The 21,459-nt window shown below is 44.0% G+C and overlaps 2 protein-coding genes across 2 annotated transcripts in view; both read left to right on the forward strand.

The window, feature by feature from the left end:
* The window catches only part of LOC311024862 (cell adhesion molecule CEACAM5-like), a gene marked incomplete at its 3' end in the record, with an annotated part of 51,853 nt that extends 48,232 nt beyond the window's left edge, over nucleotides 1–3,621 (forward strand). The window contains exons 12-15 of the mRNA XM_084027437.1: nucleotides 796–996; nucleotides 1,684–1,950; nucleotides 2,559–2,759; nucleotides 3,479–3,621. Coding sequence (XP_083883563.1) covers nucleotides 796–996; nucleotides 1,684–1,950; nucleotides 2,559–2,759; nucleotides 3,479–3,621 — 812 coding nt within the window. The remainder of the gene's footprint in view (nucleotides 1–795; nucleotides 997–1,683; nucleotides 1,951–2,558; nucleotides 2,760–3,478) is intronic.
* Nucleotides 3,622–5,535: 1,914 nt separating this feature from the next.
* LOC311024863 (hemicentin-1-like) lies at nucleotides 5,536–19,463 on the forward strand (the record flags this gene model as incomplete). The annotated part of the gene is made up of 12 exons (XM_084027438.1): nucleotides 5,536–5,649; nucleotides 5,783–5,981; nucleotides 8,676–8,954; nucleotides 12,636–12,902; nucleotides 14,337–14,618; nucleotides 14,741–15,007; nucleotides 15,600–15,881; nucleotides 16,075–16,341; nucleotides 16,694–16,991; nucleotides 17,729–17,886; nucleotides 18,391–18,486; nucleotides 19,201–19,463. 12 exons carry the CDS (start codon nucleotides 5,536–5,538, stop codon nucleotides 19,461–19,463), a joined length of 2,772 nt encoding a protein of 923 aa, XP_083883564.1.
* Between the last annotated feature and the right edge of the window lie 1,996 nt (nucleotides 19,464–21,459).

The following is a 21,459-nucleotide window of genomic DNA, read 5'->3' on the forward strand; positions in this document are numbered from 1 at the left end:
CAAACCCGACTCGGGAAGACCGGACCCCGGCGCGACGGGGGCCGTACCGGCCTCACACCGTCAGGGCTGAGCCTCGATCAGAAGGACTCAGGCCCCCGCGCGACACCGGGCAATCGGTCTTCCGTACGCCACATTTCCCACGTCCGCCCGCCCGTCGGACGGGGATTCGGCGCTGGGCTCTTCCCTCTTCGCTCGCCGCTACTGAGGGAATCCTAGATAGTTTATTTTCCTCCGCTTAGTAATATGCTTAAATTCAGCGGGTTGTCTCATCTGATCTGAGGTCGAATGTGGCCCCGACTCTGGGGAGAGGTGCGAGGGACGTGGCTCCCGGAGGAGGCTCCCGGACTCTGGCATCGGGTACCCCGAGGCGGAGGAGGAGGGTCCGCCGACGTGACCCGCCGGCTCCCCTCAAAAATGAGCGTCATGCGCGAATGAAGCGAATGACGCGAATGGCGCGAATGACGCTAAAAAAGTCCAAAATTATCAAGCGGCGCGATACACGCGTCTGACGCGATTGTATTCGCGTCTATCGCGTTCGGTGTGAACGCCGCATTATTATTCTGTTTGGCCGAAAACCGCAGCACAGCGCTGTAGAAAGCTCCGCTTCCGCGATATAGGAGGACATTTATTTTGTCAATTTAGTGTATTTTCAAAGAAAAAAAATCACTTGCCCGAACGGGCAACTACACGTCACATTTTAGTTGCCCGATCACAGAGTTTACCTGCCCCGGGCAAGCGGGCAACCGTTAATGTCGAGGGCTGGGTGACAACATCTTTTTACATTTCCTTCCACAGTCGGCCCAGAAAATGTCAATCTGACAGTATCTCCATCACAAGAACACTATGACGAAGGGTCAGACGTCATCCTATCCTGCTCAGCTGACTCCAGACCTGCTGCCCTGTTAACATGGTTTCTGAATGGAGACCTGCTGTCTGATACCGGACCAGAGCTCAGACTGATGGACATTCAGATGAGTCAGAGTGGAAACTACAACTGTCAGGCCTTTAATAACAGAACTATGAGAAATGAAAGATCTCAGGCTTCAGCTGTTACTGTCCGGGGTAGGTTTAAGTTTCTAAAGATCTGATATGAGGGATGGGACGATGGAAGATTTTATGGCGGATCGGGAGAAAAAAAAACACTTACATTTTTATATCGTCCCATGCCTACACAAAATCGTTCATCCTGCATCTTTGGGGTTTTGAATGTTGTCAGAATTTAAAAAACCCAAAATGCTAATCAATGTATGTTCCCCCCCCAACAGCACCAGTATCCAATGTAAAGGTGAACACCAGCACCACAGACTTGGTGGAGTCCAGCAGCAGCTCCGTCCGTCTGTCCTGCTCCTCCTTTGGTTCCTCTCTCTCTTTCCTCTGGCTGAACGGCAGCTCTGAGGTCACAGGAAGTGACAGAGTTCAGCTCACTGATGGAGGCTCCACCCTCACTATAGCTAACGTGACCCGCTATGACCAGGGACCATTCAGGTGTCATGTGTTCAATCATTTCAGTAACAGCACCAGTGATCCAGTTCACCTCTTCATCATGTGTGAGTTACTAACCAGCATGAATACATTATGTTCATTGAAATCAAACAATTTAAAAGCCTTGATACTGAACCAAGCATCAGGTCATATGTCTGTTTAACCTCAAGCTACTAACATTGTTTATGTTTCCTTCCACAGTCGGCCCAGAAAATGTCAATCTGACGAAATCTCCATCACAAGAATACTATGACAAAGGGTCAGATGTCATCCTGTCCTGCTCAGCTGACTCCAGACCTGCTGCCCTGTTTACATGGTTTCTGAATGGAGACCAGCTGTCTGATACCGGACCAGAGCTCAGACTGATGGACATTCAGATGATTCAGAGTGGAAACTACAGCTGTCAGGCCTTTAACAACAGAACTATGAGATATGAAAGATCTCAGGCTTCAGCTGTTACTGTCCAGGGTAGGTTGAAGTTTCTACAGATCTGATATAATCAGATAATGAGGGATGGGACGATGTAAGATTTTATGGCGGATCGGGAGAAAAAAAAAAAAAATTTTATATCGTCCCATGCCTACACAAAATCGTTCATCAGGCATCTTCAGGGTTTTGGAATGTTGTCATTATATAAAATGCACAAAATGATTATCAATATATTTTCCCCACAGTGCCGGTCTCTAATGTAAAGGTCAACACCAGCAACACAGACTTGGTGGAGTTCATCGGCTCCGTCCGTCTGTCCTGCTCCTCCTCTGGTTCCTCTCTCTCTTTCCTCTGGCTGAACGGCAGCTCTGAGGTCACAGGAAGTGACAGAGTTCAGCTCACTGATGGAGGCTCCACCCTCACTATAGCTAACGTGACCCGCTATGACCAGGGACCGTTCAGGTGTCACGTGTTCAATCATTTCAGTAACAGCACCAGTGATCCAGTTCACCTCTACGTCATGTGTGAGTGACTAACCAGCATGAATACATTATGTTCATTGAAATCAAACAATTTAAAAGCCTCGATACTGAACCAAGCATCAGGTCATGTATGGTGACAACATCTTTTTACGTTTCCTTCCACAGTCGGCCCAGAAAATGTCAACCTGACGATATCTCCATCACAAGAACACCATGGTGAAGGGTCAGACATCATCCTGTCCTGCTCAGCTGACTCCAGACCTGCTGCCCTGTTTACATGGTTTCTGGATGGAGACCTGCTGTCTGATACCGGACCAGTGCTCAGACTGATGGACATTCAGATGAGTCAGAGTGGAAACTACAACTGTCAGGCCTTTAACAACAGAACTATGATAAATGAAACATCTCAGGCTTTAGCCGTTACTGTCCTGGGTAGGTTGAAGTTTCTACAGATCTGATATAATCACACAATGAGGGATGGGACAATGTAAGATTTTATCGAAGATGGGGATGAAAAAAAAACAACAAGTTTATAGTGGTGACTTTCAATTACCAGAATAAGTATATTTTCATGATTATCAGGATAATATCGATATTATTTTGAACAAGATAATCTATCAAGCCAGCCATTGTGCTCCGCTTATCAGGGGTTGGTTCACGGGGAAAGTAGGCTTAAGTGGGCATTCCAGACGTCCCTCTTCCCATAAAAGCTTTCCAGCTGTTACTGGTGGACCACAAGGCGTTCCCAAGATAGATGGGCTGCATAATCCCGATAGCAGTTTTTGACTACCTGGTGACCTCTACCAGGGATATTGGTGAGCCTTTGCCAGTCTTCAACACATTCTCCACAGTGGAGGAAGATTTTGGTTGGTTCAGGAGTTCCTCAGAGAGTTCTCTCCACCACTCGACAATATCCTCATTCCAGGCTTGCATTTTCCCTCCTCTGCTAAACACAGCTTGAGACAAGCCCCGCTTTCCCTTTCTGAGTTGTCTAACGGTTTGCCAGGACTACCTTGAGGCCAAACCGAAAGTCCTTCTCCATAGTCTCCCCAAACTCTTTTCACACACCCTGGCTTTCACTTCAGCAACTGCCCGAACTGCAGCCCTTCTGGCTGAACGGTTTCCGTCAGCTGTTTCAGGAGACCCCTGGGCCAGCCAAGCCCGAAAGGCCTCTTCCTTCAGCTTGACGGCCTCCTTCCCCGCTGGTGTCCACCAACAGGTTCTTTGATTGCTGCATGATAGGCCCTGATGACCTTCTGACCACAATTCCTTGCAGCCGTATCCACAATGAAGTTTTTAGCATTGTCCACTAAGATTCCATGTCCCCAACCTCCCCTAGGATAGACGAAAAGCTCTTTTGGATTTGGGAATTAAAGACCTTGTGGACAGGGGATTCTGTGAGACGTTCCCAGTTCCCCCCTCATGACACATTTGGGTTTAAAAGGTCTGTCCTGTAGCCTTCCCTAGTCTAATCCAACTCACCACCAGGAGGTGATCAGCTGACAGCTCTGCTCCTCTCTTTACACGAGTGTCGAAGACATGCGACCGCAGATCTGACAATTTTCCCCACAAAGTCGTTTATCGATCTTTGCCCTAGGGTGTTATGGTACCAATTTCACTTATGAACCTGCCTATGCTCAAACATGGCGTTTGTAATGGTCAAAATATGACTAGCACAGAAGCCAAGCAACAAAGCACCACTCGGGTTCAGATAAGGCAGGCCGTTCCTCTCAATCACCCCACTCCAGGTTACTCCACCGTTGCCAACATGAGCATTGTAGTCCCCCAGCAGACCTAAAGACAGTCTGCAATTCTGGGAATCGACACCTCCCCATACCCACCTTTGCCTGTAACCTAGTTTACATTGCACCCATCCCCGATGGTGGGTCCACAGCGCAGCAGCCTCCAGTTGCTCAACCGGGCAGATTGCCTTATAGGTCTGGCTCTGGGAGGGCATACCATTATCATATCGTCCCATGCCTCCATAGAATTGTTCATCAGGCATCTTTAGGCTGGAATGTTGTCAGTATTTAAAAGGCAAAAATGATTGTTAATATATTTTTCCCCACAGCTTCAGTATCCAATGTAATGGTCAACGCCAGCACCACAGACATTTTTGAGTCCAGCAGCAGCTCCGTCCGTCTGTCCTGCTCCTCCTCTGGTTCCTCTCTCTCTTTCCTCTGGCTGAACGGCAGCTCTGAGATCACAGGAAGTGACAGAGTTCAGCTCACTGATGGAGGCTCCACCCTCACTATAGCTAACGTGACCCGCTACGACCAGGGACCGTTCAGGTGTCATGTGTTCAATCATTTCAGTAACAGCACCAGTGATCCAGTTCACCTCTTCATCATGTGTGAGTTACTAACCAGCATAAATACATTATGTTCATTGAAATCAAACAATTTAAAAGCCTTGATACTGAACCAAGCATCAGGTCAAAAGTATGTTTTGCCTCAAGCTACTAACAATATTAATCTGTGAATAATGTTTTTTCTGTTTGCTATCGATATTTATTGGTGACCACATCTTGTTATGTTTGCTTCCACAGTCGGCCCAGAAAATGTCATTCTGACAAAATCTCCTTCACAAGAACACCATGGTGAAGGGTCAGATGTCATCCTGTCCTGCTCAGCTGACTCCAGACCTGCTGCCCTGTTTAAATGGTTTCTGGATGGAGACCTGCTGTCTGATACCGGACCAGAGCTCAGACTGATGAACATTCAGATGAGTCAGAGTGGAAACTACAACTGTCAGGCCTTTAACAACAGAACTATGATAAATGAAACATCTCAGGCTTTAGCTGTTACTGTCCTGGGTAGGTTGAAGTTTCTACAGACCTGATATAGTCACACAATGAGGGATGGGACGATATAAGATTTTATCGTAGACAGGGATGAAAAAAACTCAACAAGTTTATAGTGGTGACTTTCAATTACCAGAATAACTATATTTTCATGATTGTCAGGATAATATCAATATTATTTTGATCAAGATAATCGATCATGCCACCCATTGTGCTCAGCTTATCAGGGGTTGGTTCACGGGAAAAGTAGGCTTAAGAGGGCATTTCAGACGCCCCTCTTCCATAAAAGCTTCACAGCTTCTACTGGGGGACCTAAGACCCAAGGCTTTTCCAAGATAGATGGGCTGCATAATCCCGATAGCATTTTTTGACTACCTGGTGACCTCTACCAGGGACATTGGTGAGCCTTTGCCCAAGTCTTCAAAATCTGCCTCCACTGTGGAGAATGTGTTGGTCAGTTCAGGAGTTCCTCAGAGTTGTTTCCACCGCTCGAAAATATCCTCATTCCGGGTCTGCATTTCCCCTGCTAAACACAGCTTGAGCCAAGCCTTGCCTTCCCTTTCTGAGTTGTCTAACGGTTTTCCAGGACTTCCTTGAGGCCAAACCGAAAGTCCTTCTCCATAGCCTCCCCAAACTCTTTTCACACACCCTGGCTTTTGCTTCAGCAACTGTCCGAGCCGCAGCCCTTCTGGCCGAACGGTCTCCGTTAGCTGTTTCAGGAGACCCCTGGGCCAGCCAAGCCCGAAAGGCCTCTTCCTTCAGCTTGACGGCCTCCTTCCCCGCTGGTGTCCACCATCAGGTTCTTTGATTGCTGCATGATAGGCCCTGTTAAAATAATTACCCGTTGGTTTAGAACTGGAGGAAGGAGATCAGAGTCAGCTCAAGGTCCAAACAGGGATTTAATCTTGATCAAGAGGAGAATTCACAGAGCAACATGCTGGTCTGTTACAAGGTGAAGACTCACCGTGCTGTGAGACAAACATGGTATTTATCCATCTTCTGTGGGTGTGTTTTCACTCAGTTCACAGGGATGGAAGTCGTAAACTCAAATGTTTAACTAACCTTGCATGGGTCACAAACCCCACCTGGGTCATAAACCACAACTATGTCGCAAGGCACACATGGGTTGCAAAACACACACAAATGGCCACAGGCCACAGGTCACAGGACACATTTACATTCACACCAAACCTTCTCATGTGTAAGTCTTCAGTTCAGATATCTCTCATCAAGAGTTACAAAATTTCCATATCAGGCCCTGATGACCTTCTGACCACAACTCCTAGCAGCCATATCCACAATGAAGTTTTTAGCATTGTCCACTAAGATTCCATGTCCCCAACCTCCCTAGGATAGACAAAAAGCTCTTTTGAAGTTGGGAATTAAAGACCTTGTGGACAGGGGATTCTGTGAGATGTTCCCAGTTCCCCCCTCATGACACATTTGGGTTTAAAAAGGTCTGTCCTGTAGCATCCCTAGTCTAATCCAACTCACCACCAGGAGGTGATCAGTTGACAGCTCTGCTCCTCTCTTTACACGAGTGTCGAAGACATGCGACCGCAGATCTGACCATTTTTTACCACAAAGTCGTTTATCGATCTTTGCCCTAGGGTGTTATGGTACCAATTTCACTTATGAACCTGCCTATGCTCAAACATGGCGTTTGTAATGGTCAAAATATAACTAGCACAGAAGCCAAGCAACAAAGCACCACTCGGGTTCAGATAAGGCAGGCCGTTCCTCTCAATCACCCCACTCCAGGTTACTCCACCGTTGCCAACATGAGCATTGTAGTCCCCCAGCAGACCTAAAGACAGTCTGCATTTCTGGGAATCGACACCTCCCCATACCCACCTTTGCCTGTAACCTAGTTTACATTGCACCCAACCCCGATGGTGGGTCCACAGGGCAGCGGCCTCCAGTTGCTCAACCGGGCAGATTGCCTTACAGGTCTGGCTCCAGGAGGGCATACCATTTTCATATCGTCCAATGCCTCCATAGAATTGTTCAACAGGCATCTTTAGGCTGGAATGTTGTCAGTATTTAAAAGGCAAAAATGACTGTTAATATATTTTTCCCCACAGCATCAGTATCCAATGTAAAGGTCAACGCCAGCACCACAGACATTTTCGAGTCCAGCAGCAGCTCCGTCCGTCTGTCCTGCTCCTCCTCTGGTTCCTCTCTCTCTTTCCTCTGGTTGAACGGCAGCTCTGAGGTCACAGGAAGTGACAGAGTTCAGCTCACTGATGGAGGCTCCACCCTCACTATAGCTAACGTGACCCGCTATGACCAGGGACCATTCAGATGTCATGTGTCCAATCATTTCAGTAACAGCACCAGTGATCCAGTTCACCTCTACGTCATGTGTGAGTGACTAACCAGCATGAATACATTATGTCCATTCAAATCAAACAATTTAAAAGCCTTGATACTGAGCGAAGCATCAGGTCATATGTCTGTTTTGCCTCAAGCTACTAAACTTGTTTGTATGTGAATTTTGATTTTGCCGTTTTCTATCCATATTTTGGTTGATACATATTGGTGACAACATCTTTTTTTTGTCTCCTGCCACAGTCGGCCCAGAAAATGTCATTCTGACAAAATCTCCATCACAAGAACACCATGGTGAAGGGTCAGACATCATCCTGTCCTGCTCATCTGACTCCAGACCTGCTGCCCTGTTTACATGGTTTCTGGATGGAGACCTGCTGTCTGATACCGGACGAGAGCTCAGACTGATGAACATTCAGATGAGTCAGAGTGGAAACTACAGCTGTCAGGCCTTTAACAACAGAACTATGAGATATGAAAGATCTCAAGCTTTAGCTGTTGCTGTCCTGGGTAGGTTGAAGTTTCTACAGATCTGATATAGTCACATAATGAGTAATGGGTTGATGTATGATTTTATCCCAGATTAGGATAAAAAACACTCACAAAAAGCTAATTGTGGCAAATTTTAATTATCGGGATAGTCCTGAATATCGTCAAGTGAGACTTGAAAAAGTGGTCTAGTTTGCCATCATGGAAAAAAAATTACAACTAAATTTAGGAAATAGAGGAAGTATCATGTAATGAAAAAAAACACTCGCATGCCATTTTTAAAATGTATTAATTATATATTTTCATAGGGAGACCTAAAGATTTATGATTACCTAATTTAAAAGGGATTTGACTGAGTTTTTACAAAAAAGTATTTCATTTTAAAAAAGTGTTCCCTCTGTGATGCATATAACACATTTGTTTCTGAACAAAATGTAAGGTTAAGTGATTCCAGTAAGTTTTAAGACCATTTTGCAAACATTTTTATCATTATCGGGATAATATCATGAATCGCAATTATTTTGATCGGGACAATTTGGGCATGAAATTTTCATATCGTCCCATAGCTTAAGAATATTGTTCATCAGGCACCTTAAGGGTTTGGAATGTTGTCATTATTTAAAATGCCAAAATTATTATTAATATATTTTTCCCCACAGCATCAGTATCCAATGTAAAGGTCAACACCAGCACCACAGACTTGGTGGAGTCCAGCAGCTCCGTCCGTCTGTCCTGCTCCTCCTCTGGTTCCTCTCTCTCTTTCCTCTGGCTGAACGGCAGCTCTGAGGTCACAGGAAGTGACAGAGTTCAGCTCACTGATGGAGGCTCCACCCTCACTATAGCTAACGTGACCCGCTATGACCAGGGACCGTTCAGGTGTCACGTGTTCAATCATTTCAGTAACAGCACCAGTGATCCAGTTCACCTCTACGTCATGTGTGAGTGACTAACCAGCATGAATACATTATGTTCATTGAAATCAAACAATTTAAAAGCCTTAATTCTTTGTCAAGATTCATGTCATATGCATATTTTGCCTCAAGCTACTAACATTATTCATCTGTGAAAAGTTTTTTTGCCGTTTCCTATTTATATTTCATCGGGGTCCACTTTTTTTTCCTTTACTGCCACAGTCGGCCCAGAAAATGTCAATCTGAGGATATCTCCATCACAAGAACACCATGGTGAAGGGTCAGACGTCATCCTGTCCTGCTCAGCTGACTCCAGACCTGCTGCCCTGTTTACATGGTTTCTGGATGGAGACCTGCTATCTGATACCGGACCAGAGCTCAGACTGATGGACATTCAGATGAGTCAGAGTGGATACTACAGCTGTCAGGCCTTTAACAACAGAACTATGATAAATGAAACATCTCTGGCTTTAGCTGTTACTGTCCTGGGTAGGTTGAAGTTTCTACAGATCTGATAAAGTCACACAATGAGAGATGGGATGATATACAATTTTCATTATCTGGATAAGCATATCAGGGGCTGGTTCACGAGGGAAGTAGGCCAAGTAAGGACATTTCAGAAGTCCTTCTCCCAGAAAAGCTTTCCAGCTGCTACTGGGGGACCCCATGGTGTTCCCAAGATAGATGGGCTCTATAACCCCTCCAGCATATTTTTGACTACCTGGTGACCTCTACCAGGGATATAAGTGAGCCTTCTCCCAAGTCTTCAAAATCTGCCTCCACTGTGGAGAACGTGTTGGTTGGTTCAGGAGTTCCTCAGAGAGTTCTCTCCACCGCTCGACAATATCCTCATTCTGGGTCTGCATTTCCCCTCCCCTGCTAAACACAGCTTAAGACAACCCCTGCTTAAACTTTCTGAGTTGTCTAACGGTTTTCCAGGACTTCCTTGAGGCCAAACTGAAAGTCCTTCTCCATAGTCTCCCCAAAATATTTTCACACATCCTGGCTTGTGCTTCAGCAACTGCCACTGGGCCAGCCAAGCCTGAAAGGCCCCTTCCTTCAAGTTGACGGCCTCCTTCACTACTAGTGACCAACATCAGGTTCTTAGGTTGCTGCCACGACAGGCCCTGGTGGCATTCTGACCACAACTCCTAGCAGCCATTTCCACAAAGTTTTGAGCATGGTGCACTAAGATTCCATGTCCCCAACCTTCCCTAGGATGTACGAAAAGCTCTTTAAGTGGTGGGAATCAAAAACCTCCTGGACAGGGGAGTCCGTGGGACATTCCCAGTTCACCCTCAGGACACGTTTGGGTTCAAGAGGTCTGTCCGTTAGCCTCCCCCGTCTGATCCAACTCATCACCAGGAGGTGATCAATTGATAACTCTGCTCCTCTCTTCTCCCGAGGACGATTTGACCACAAAGTCATTTATTGATCTTTGGCCGAGGGTGTTCTGGTACCAGTTACACTTATGAACCTCCCTATGCTCCAACATGGAATTTGTAATGGCCAATCCATGACTAGCAGAGAAATGAAGCAACAAAGCACCACTTGGGTTCAGATCAGGCAGGCCATTCCAATCACCCCCTTCCAGGTAACTCTATTGTTGCTAACATGAGCGTTGAAGTCCCCCAGCAGACCTATAAAGTCCATAAAGCCAGTCTGTAATTCTGGGGTTCGGCACGTCCAGGTACCCGTCTTTGCCTGGCTCGTGGTTTACATTACAACAGACCCTGATGCCTGTCCCTGCAGGGTGGTGGGCTCCAGATGCTCCCTTGTGAACTTGCCTCCCAGGTCTGGCTCGAGGAGGGCATAACATTTTCATATCATCCCATGCCTACACACAATCGTTCATCATGCATCTTTTGGCTTATGGAATGTTGCCATTTAAAATTTACAAAAAGGCTTATCAATGTGTATTTTTCACCCACAGCTCCAGTATCCAATGTAAAGGTCAACTCCAGCACCACAGACATTTTGGAGTCCAGCAGCAGCTCCGTCCGTCTGTCCTGCTCCTCCTCTGGTTCCTCTCTCTTTTTCCTCTGGCTGAATGGCAGCTCTGAGATCACAGGAAGTGACAGAGTTCAGCTCACTGATGGAGGCTCCACCCTCACTATAGCTAACGTGACCCGCTACGACCAGGGACCGTTCAGGTGTCACGTGTTCAATGCCGTCAGTAATTACACCAGCGATCCAATTAACCTCTTCGTCATATGTGAGTGATTAACCATCATATTCAGAATTTATGCTCATTGAAATCAAACAATTTAAAAGCCTTGGAACTGATTTGCCTCATGCCACTAACATTGTTTATCTGTCAATTTTTATTTTGCCGTTTTCTATCCATATTTATTGGTGAACACATCTTATATATGTTTCTTTCCACAGTCGGCCCAGAAAATATCAATCTGACAATATCTCCATCACAAGAATACTATGGTGAAGGGTCAGACATCATCCTGTCCTGCTCAGCTGACTCCAGACCTGCTGCCCTGTTTACATGGTTTCTGGACGGAGACCTGCTGTCTGATACCGGACCAGAGCTCAGACTGATGGACATTCAGATGAGTCAGAGTGGATACTACAGCTGTCAGGCCTTTAACAACAGAACTATGATAAATGAAACATCACAGGCTTTAGCTGTTACTGTCCACGGTAGGTTGAGGTTTCTACAGATCTGATATAGTCACACAATGAGGGATGGGACGATATACATTTCAATTGCAGATCGGGCAAGAAAAACATTTTAAAAAGTGAATTCTGGTGAATTTTCATGATCATGATTATCATGAATATCGTCATGAGTGACTTGAAAGAGGGGTCTAGTTTGCTTTCACGGTAGAAGTCAAAATGACAGCCCATTGAAAAAAATAAAAGAAGTATAATGATATTAAAAAAACACTCACTTGCCATTTTTTAAATATATTCATAGTTTATTTATGTAGGAAAACTGAGGAAACATGATTACATTGTTTAAAAGTTGTTTGACTGGGTTTTTCACTAAAATGGATTTTCATTCAAAAAAGTATCGTCTCCATGACGCATTAAACATTTTTTTTGCTTAACAAAGTGTAAGGTTAGGTGATTCCACTAAGTTTGAAGGGCCATTTTTAAGAGTTTCTAGCATACTAATATGATTATCGGGATAATATCGCAAATTGCAATGTTTTGATCAGAATAATCAAGGCCTGAAATGTTCAGATTGTTCCATAACTAAAGACAATCGTTCATCATGTATCTTTACAGTATGGAATGTCATTTAAACTGCTCAAAATGATTATCAATATATATTTTTCCCCACAGCTTCAGTATCCAATGTAAAGGTCAACACCAGCACCACAGACATTTTCGAGTCCAGCAGCAGCTCTGTCCGTCTGTCCTGCTCCTCCTCTGGTTCCTCTCTCTCTTTCCTCTGGCTGAACGGCAGCTCTGAGGTCACAGGAAGTGACAGAGTTCAGCTCACTGATGGAGGCTCCACCCTCACTATAGCTAACGTGACCCGCTATGACCAGGGACCATTCAGGTGTCACGTGTTCAATCATTTCAGTAACAGCACCAGTGATCCAGTTCACCTCTACGTCATGTGTGAGTGACTAACCAGCATGAATACATTATGTTCATTGAAATCAAACAATTTAAAAGCCTTGATACTGAACCAAGCATCAGGTCATGTATGGTGACAACATCTTTTTACATTTTCTTCCACAGTCGGCCCAGAAAATGTCAATCTGATGATATCTCCATCACAAGAATACTATGACGAAGGGTCAGACATCATCCTGTCCTGCTCAGCTGACTCCAGACCTGCTGCCCTGTTTACATGGTTTCTGGATGGAGACCTGCTGTCTGATACCGGACCAGAGCTCAGTCTGATTAACATTCAGATGAGTCAGAGTGGAAACTACAACTGTCAGGCCTTTAACAACAGAACTATGAGATATGAAAGATCTCAGGCTTCAGCTGTTACTGTCCAGGGTAGGTTGAAGTTTCTACAGATCTGATATAGTCACATAATGAGGGATGGGACAATGTAAGATTTTATCGTTGGTGGAAAAAAAGATGCACATAATAAATTAATCTGGGCAATTTTCATTCGTGGGATAAGCATATTTTGATGATTATGGGGAATCATATCTCAAATTGCAGTTATGTTGATCCCGCTGGTGTCCACCAGCAGGTTCTCCAGTTACTGCCATGGCCTTCTGACCGCAACTACTAGCAGCCGCTTCCAAAATGGAAGTTTTGAACATGATCCACTCAGATTCCATGTCCCCTACTTTCCCTGGGATGCACGAAAAGCTCTTCTGCAGGTGGGAGTTAAAGACCTTGCGGACAGGGGAGTCTACCAGATATTTCCCAGTTCACCCTCACAACACTTTTGGGTTTACCAGGTTGGTCCTGCATCCCGCCCACTCCCACCGCCCATCTGATCCATCCCACCTGGTGGTGAGTTGGATCAGATGTTGTCCTGAATGTCCAAGACATACGGCTGTAGATCTTAAGATATATGAGCACAAAGTCAATGACCGATCTTTGGCCTAGGGTGTTCTGGTACCAATTACACTTATGAACCTCCCTATGCTCGAACAATGCGTGTAATGGCCAATCCATGACTAGCACAGAAGTCAAGCAACAAAGCACCACTCTGGTTCATATCAGGCAGGTTATCCAAGTTACTCCATCGTTGTCCATGTGAGTGTTGCAGTCACCCAACAGAACTATTAAGTCCCCAGTAGGCACCCTTTCCAGGGCACAACGTACAGATTCCAAGAAGGCATATGTACTCCAAGAAGGCTAGGTACTCCGAGCTGCAGGTTGGTGCATGTACACACCACAATAATAGACTTCCTCTCAGAGACTTGCAGATGCACTGAGGCGACCCTCTCGTTTTCCAGGAAAACTCCTTCATTGTGGCTCATCACTATCCCCATAAACGACTGGCGCCTCTTACCCTGGGCACCTCCGTAAAAGGCCAGAGGCCGTTCCCCCTCCAGTAGTTTGGTTCCAGAACCAATGCCATGGGTGGAGGTGATCCAACTATTTCTAGTTGGTATCATTCTATCTCCCTCACAAGCTCTGGTTCCACTCCCACAACAGAGGTAATGATCCACATCCGTTAAGCCAGTCTGACATTCTGGGGATCTGCACATCCTGGTACCCGCCTTTGCCTGCCGTCCAGTTTACGTTGGACCCGACCCCGATGCCTATCCCTGAAGGTGGTGGGTCCACAGGGCAGCAGCATCCAGGCGCTCGCCGGCGAGCTTCCCTCCTAGGTCTAGCACTAGGAGGGCATGACATTTTCATAGGATTCCATGCCTACAAACCATTGCTCATCAGACATCTTTAGGGTTTGGAATGTTGTCATTTAAACTGCTCAAAATGCTTATCAATATATATTTTTCCCCACAGCTCCAGTATCCAATGTAAAGGTCAACGCCAGCACCACAGACATTTTCGAGTCCAGCAGCAGCTCTGTCCGTCTGTCCTGCTCCTCCTCTGGTTCCTCTCTCTCTTTCCTCTGGCTGAACGGCAGCTCTGAGGTCACAGGAAGTGACAGAGTTCAGCTCACTGATGGAGGCTCCACCCTCACTATAGCTAACGTGACCCGCTACGACCAGGGACCATTCAGGTGTCACGTGTTCAATCATTTCAGTAACAGCACCAGTGATCCAGTTCACCTCTACGTCATGTGTGAGTTACTAACCAGCATGAATACATTATGTTCATTGAAATCAAACAATTTAAAAGCCTTGATACTGAACCAAGCATCAGGTCATGTATGGTGACAACATCTTTTTACTTTCCTTCCACAGTCGGCCCAGAAAATGTCAATCTTGCGATATCTCCATCACAAGAACACCATGGTGAAGGGTCAGACGTCATCCTGTCCTGCTCAGCTGACTCCAGACCTGCTGCCCTGTTTACATGGTTTCTGAATGGAGACCTGCTGTCTGATACCGGACCAGAGCTCAGACTGATGGACATTCAGATGAGTCAGAGTGGAAACTACAGCTGTCAGGCCTTTAACAACAGAACTATGAGAAATGAAAAATCTCAGGCTTTAGCTGTTACTGTCCAGGGTAGGTTGAAGTTTCTACAGATCTGATATGAGGGATGGGACGATGGAAGATTTTATGGCAGATCTGGCTAGAAAACACTCAGAAAAAGATAATAGCGGTAAATTTTCATGATAGGGATAATTGTGAATATCCTCATAAGTGACTTGAAAAAACTGTCTAGATTGCTTCGATGATAAAGTACAAAAGAAAAGCCTGATTCAAAAAATACAGGAAGTATCATGTAATAAAAAAAAAACACTCCCATATTTAAAATGTATAACTACCTTACTTAGTTTTTCACTAGAATTGATGTGCAGTAAAACAATTAGTGTTCTCTCTGTAATGCATTAAACATATTTGTTCCTTAAATAAATATAAGTTAATGTAATTCCAAAAGGTTTCAGCGCCATTTTAAAGAGTTTCAAGCATATTTTTACGTTTATCGGGATAATATTGCGATTCACAATTAATTTGATCACGATAATTGTGGCATAACATTTTTAGATTCGTCCCATGCCTACACACAATCATTCATCATCCATGTTTAGGGTTTGGAATGTTGTCATTAATCAAAATGCCAAAATTATTATTAATATATGTATTTTCCCCACAGCACCGGTATCCAATATAACAGTCAACACCAGCAACACGGACTTGGTGGAGTCCATCAGCAGCTCCGTCCGTCTGTCCTGCTCCTCCTCTGGTTCCTCTCTCTCTTTCCTCTGGCTGAACGGCAGCTCTGAGGTTACAGGAAGTGACAGAGTTCAGCTCACTGATGGAGGCTCCACCCTCACTATAGCTAACGTGACCCGCTATGACCAGGGACCGTTCAGGTGTCGTGTGTTCAATGCCATCAGTAATTACACCAGCGATCCAATTCACCTCCTCATCATATGTGAGTGACTAACCTTCATATTCATACTTTATGTATCGAGCTTTATTTAAAAGGCTTGTTACAGAGTCAAGCATCATGTCATACATCTGTTTTGCCTCAAGCTACTAATTCATTAACTAACTTGTTCATCTTTTTACTGCTTTTCCTATCCGTATTATATTGGTGACAACATCTTTTTACCTTCCTGCAACAGTCGGACCAGAAAATGTTAATCTGAGGATATCTCCATCACAAGAACACCATGGTGAAGGGTCAGACATCATGCTGTCCTGCTCAGCTGACTCCAGACCTGCTGCCCTGTTTACATGGTTTCTGGATGGAGACCTGCTGTCTGATACCGGACCAGAGCTCAGACTGATGAACATTCAGATGAGTCAGAGTGGAAACTACAGCTGTCAGGCCTTTAACAACAGAACTATGAGAAATGAAACATCTCAGGCTTCAGCGGTTACTGTCCTGGGTAGGTTGAAGTTTCTACAGACCTGATATAGTCACATAATGAGGGATGGGACGATGGAAGATTTTATTACGGATTTGGATAAAAAAAAAAAACACTCATAAAAAGTGAATCGTGATGTATTTTCATTATAAGTAAAATCGTGAATATTGTCGTGACTTGAAAAGGTGGATTTAGTTTGCTATCATGGTAGAGAAGTAAAAATACAGGAAGTATCATGTAATTAAAAATCTTAGCAGGACATTTTCACATCGTCCCATGCATCCACACAATCGTTCATCAGGCATCTTTAGGGTTTGGAATGTTGTCCTTATTTAGAATGCCAAAATGATACATAATATATTTTCCCCCACAGCACCAGTATCCAATATAACGGTCAACACCAGCACCACAGACATTTTGGAGTCCAGCAGCAGCTCTGTCCGTCTGTCCTGCTCCTCCTCTGGTTCCTCTCTCTCTTTCCTCTGGCTGAACGGCAGCTCTGAGGTCACAGGAAGTGACAGAGTTCAGCTCACTGATGGAGGCTCCACCCTCACTATAGCTAACGTGACCCGCTACGACCAGGGACCGTTCAGGTGTCACGTGTTCAACGCCGTCAGTAATTACACCAGCGATCCAGTGAAACTCCACATCAGCTGTGAGTACTCTCTGGTGTCAGGAATGGGTTTTCTCTAAATAAATGGTTGGGTTATTGTGCCCCTTGCTGTTTGATTGCTGCAGTGGTCGGCTGCTACCGAGTAAATGATAGCTCTAGTTTAGTTTAATGACGCAGTTTGGCATTTGAACGACATACTTAACGGTAATGATCCCTTCAAACTGAGCCGAGATGGATTTAATATGCAGATTCTCTCAAAATACTGTTCCTTTATCGGTGACTACCATTTTATGTCTTTTTCCGCAGTCGGCCCAGAAAATATTAATTTGACAGTAACTCCATCACAAGAATACTTTTGGGAAGGGTCAGACGTCATCCTGTCCTGCTCAGCTGACTCCAGACCTGCTGCCCTGTTTACATGGTTTCTGAATGGAGACGTGCTGTCTGATACCGGACCAGAGCTCAGACTGATGGACATTCAGATGAGTCAGAGTGGAAACTACAGCTGTCAGGCCTTTAACAACAGAACTATGAGATATGAAAGATCTCAACCTGCAGCTGTCAATGTTCTGAGTAAGTTAGAATAAGTTACATGGTTACATCACAGTGGCTTTAAGCATTGAATATTTGATTTGCTGCTAACGTTTCTTCTGTTTTTTACTTGTTATGCACAGCATCAGTCTCCAGTGTGGAGGTGACTTCAAACAGCACCATTTTGCTCGAGTCCAGCAGCTCCGTCCGTCTGTCCTGCTCCTCGCCTGGTTCCTCTCTCTCTTTCCTCTGGCTGAACGGCAGCACTGAGGTCACAGGAAGTGACAGAGTTCAGCTCACTGATGGAGGCTCCACTCTCACTATAATCCACGTGACCCGCTACGACCAGGGACCGTTCAGGTGCAGAGTGTCCAACGGTGCCAGTAGTGCAATCAGCAAGCCGGTCAATCTTTTCATCCTATGTGAGTTCATGCAACTAATCCACCCTGATTTACGATGGCAATTATTCTCAGGCTCCATGTGAATCCCAGTTGTTTAAGTAGGATCTGCAGATCCAAACCACAACTGTGGATCTGATGCTCATAAGCACCCTAAACCCCGAAACCTCATTAAATTAACGTTGCAAAGACACACAGAATGACCAAAACACACACACAAAAAGGACCTCAGGGATACAAAACGACCAGAAAAGCCAAAAATAACTTTAAAGAGAGACAAAACGACCACAAATGGACAAATACATCCAAACCACCAAGAAAGGGAAGCAAAAACATCACAAAGTCCTGCAGGAGTAGAGGTGGTGGGGCCTTTTGCAGGTATAATAGCCTACTTAAAGGTGCTTAATTGACAGCCACGAGTAAATGAATGTGTACTCACCGGGTCCCGGATCTGCGCTCCGCCACCGAATAAATCCCGGAAACCGTCCTGACGTGCTTTTCATACCGTTAATCCCGTGTTTCTTTCAGGTGACGTTCAGCAGAAACTATCGTCTTCTAGAGACTTCCACTCGAGCGCGTTTGTTTATCCAAAAAGGCCAAAACTGCGCCAAACGTTTCAGACACGTGAGCTTCGAGCAGCCAATCAAAATGCGGCGGCGGGGGGGGGGGCTACTAACCATTAGTGGAAAGTAACCAAGTACATTCAATCAAGTCATGGACCTCATGAGTAGAATTCTGATGTACTTGTTCTTCAATGAAGTATTTTAACTTTATACTTCTACTTCATATTTCACTTCAGAGGCAAATAAATACTTCACTAAGTGTATTTCATACCTTTAGTTAATAGTTAGCCTACTTTGCAGATTCAGATTAATAAAATCAAATCAAATTTGTATGTATAAATAATATTTATTTGAAGTGCAGAATTTTGGTAGGCCTACGTTGCTGTACAATACTTTTGGACTTTTACTTCAGTACCTTTCACTTGTAACAGTAATTATTTTTACACTGTGGTTAAAATTGTTATTCACACTTCTGAATACAAACAAATGTTCTCAGCAACGTGTTCATAACTGCCAAAAGACCCATAACTGTAGGAGCGATAAGTCTGAATGTGAAAGCCAAAAAATAAAACACACAAAACTAGTATGACGGACACATAAGAATACAGCCGAACTACAGTTTATTTGAACAATCTGACCCAGAATCAGCTTTATTTGACCCAGTCAGCGTGCACATACAAGGATTTTGACCCAGTTGTTTCTCAGAATGCACTCAGACTCAAATAAATAGAAGGAATATGAATGTCTTTGTGCCGACTCTTTGGTTGTGTTGCAGATGGACCTTCTGACATCGCCATCAAAGGGCCTGAATCAGTGCGTCTCGGAGATTTCACCGTGCTCTACTGCTCCACCACGTCCCTGCCACCCCCGACCTTCACCTGGCTTTACAACGGGAGGCCAACCAGCGTCCACGAGGCCGCGTACGTCATCCCGTCCATCCGCGGCTACGACAGTGGGACGTACACCTGCACCGCCGCGAACGCTGCTACGGGCCTGCAACAAACACAGAGCCACGACTTAGCCGTCACAGGTATGTGACCAGAGAAGAAACGCTCACACAGAAACAGACACCAGTGAACCATCAACATTCTGTGTTTTGGAGCAATGCATTGATGATATTGTTTTATTGTTTCCAGATTTCACAGACTGCGACTGCACAGTTGCTACAGGGAGAGCTATGATCATAACACTTGGATGTTGTCTCATTATTGCAACAGTGTGTGGAACAATTGTTTATGCTATGATAAGGAGGAATAGGTAAGCATGAAAAAGGTTGATTTCTAAAAATAATAATAAAGTTCCAGTGGTGGAACATTTCCTAAAGTATTATATTTCAGTACACATTTGAAGTTACTTGAGTACTTCCATTTTCTGCTGCTTGTAAACGGAGACATTGAAGTTTTTACTCCGCTCCATTTATATGACTGCTTTAAATTGCCAGTGACTTTTCAGGTCAATATTTAACATGTAAAGCATATAATCTGTTTCACAAATGTTTACATATTCTAATAAATTAAACTAAATAAATGCAATAAAATAAAACAAAAAAATCAGAGTGGAGTCATTTGCATATTTTATACTTTACATTTGGAGCTACTACTCTTTTACTTGAGTAAGATATTTTGAATACAGGACTTTTACTTGTTATGGAGTATTTGTATTCCTTTAGAATACTACTTTTGCACAAGATGATATGTCTGAAAAGATGATGCCACATCAACAGGAGATCATTTATAATATAGCTGTGTTAAATAACATAACACAAGTTCATGCATTAATACTTCACTGTAACAAGAATACATTTGTACATGACAATAACCTAATTAGTGGCTTGATGAAACGGTCATGACCTCATTTTTGGCGTATTTTTCTGGTCACTCAAAATATCAATCACATTTTAACACATTTAACACTTAATTTACATTTTTCAGAGTCAACAACAAGTATCCAGCATATCGAAAAGGTTAGTATTTCCCTAAAGTAGCTTCTTGTATTTTCTAACCTTGGGATAACAAGTGTTTCTCAATCATAAAAGGTTCTAATGAATCATCACTTAACAAACTTCTGCTTTGAACCTTAGAAAAACTGAGTGTGAAGGAGAAGCAATCAGACATATACACGATGGGAGAAGGGTCACAGAATGGCATAACTTCCTACGACGGTGAGTTGAATGTGACTTTTTTTATTGTTTTTTTTTTCCACATTTCATGGAGTTTATATTTTCTCATCATTTCATTTTTCCTCTTGCAGCGTGAACAAAACGTGGAAACACAAACTTCCACAAGTTCACAGTCTCAACGGAAAACAGCAGTGTTAGTGTTATTTATTTTCTCAGCCCAACCGTGTTGTGGCTCTCAGATTACAGTTCCATGTGCTGAGTTTGATGTTTTTGTGTATTCTGATTTTACGATAATGTCTGATGGTTTTGCAGGAATGAGTTCACCGTATGCATGCATATATAATATATTACGAAAGCTGTAACTATTTCAAATAAAATGAATGATTGAGATACCAACAGTAATGTGTCTTTTATCATACATGTTATGTATAAATATATATCAGTCCTCCTGTATCACTCTGAATACAGCAGAAAACACCATAAACATTAGACAGGCAGCACTATTGGCCTGTTAATCTGGATTATTGGGATTACACCCTTCAACAAGTCAAATCTCTAAACTAAAATAAGATTATTGCTGCTTCCAGATGCACACACAGCACATAACTGTGTGTTATTAAAATATCTTCCAAACCTAAACTCCAGCAGTTCTTTGTCGTTTAAAGACAGAGGAGTTTATTCATTGATATTTCGTGGTGCATGTTTTTAGATGTGATCATCTTCATGGGAAGGGTTTAAATTTCCTCCAAAAAAAATCTATTTATCATATTTGTTTGTTAGATAACAATTAACTAAAACTACAGCCACTGATGAAATGCAAATCATTTGCTGACAAATAAACCTGAATTAAACTACTTTGCCTCAATTTGTTCTCATCTCTTTGCCAATTTAAATAAAAAGCACTTTTAAAAAGTC

This window comes from Eutrigla gurnardus (genome assembly GCF_963514095.1).
Source record: "Eutrigla gurnardus genome assembly, chromosome: 14".
NCBI classification, from domain to species: domain Eukaryota; kingdom Metazoa; phylum Chordata; class Actinopteri; order Perciformes; family Triglidae; genus Eutrigla; species Eutrigla gurnardus.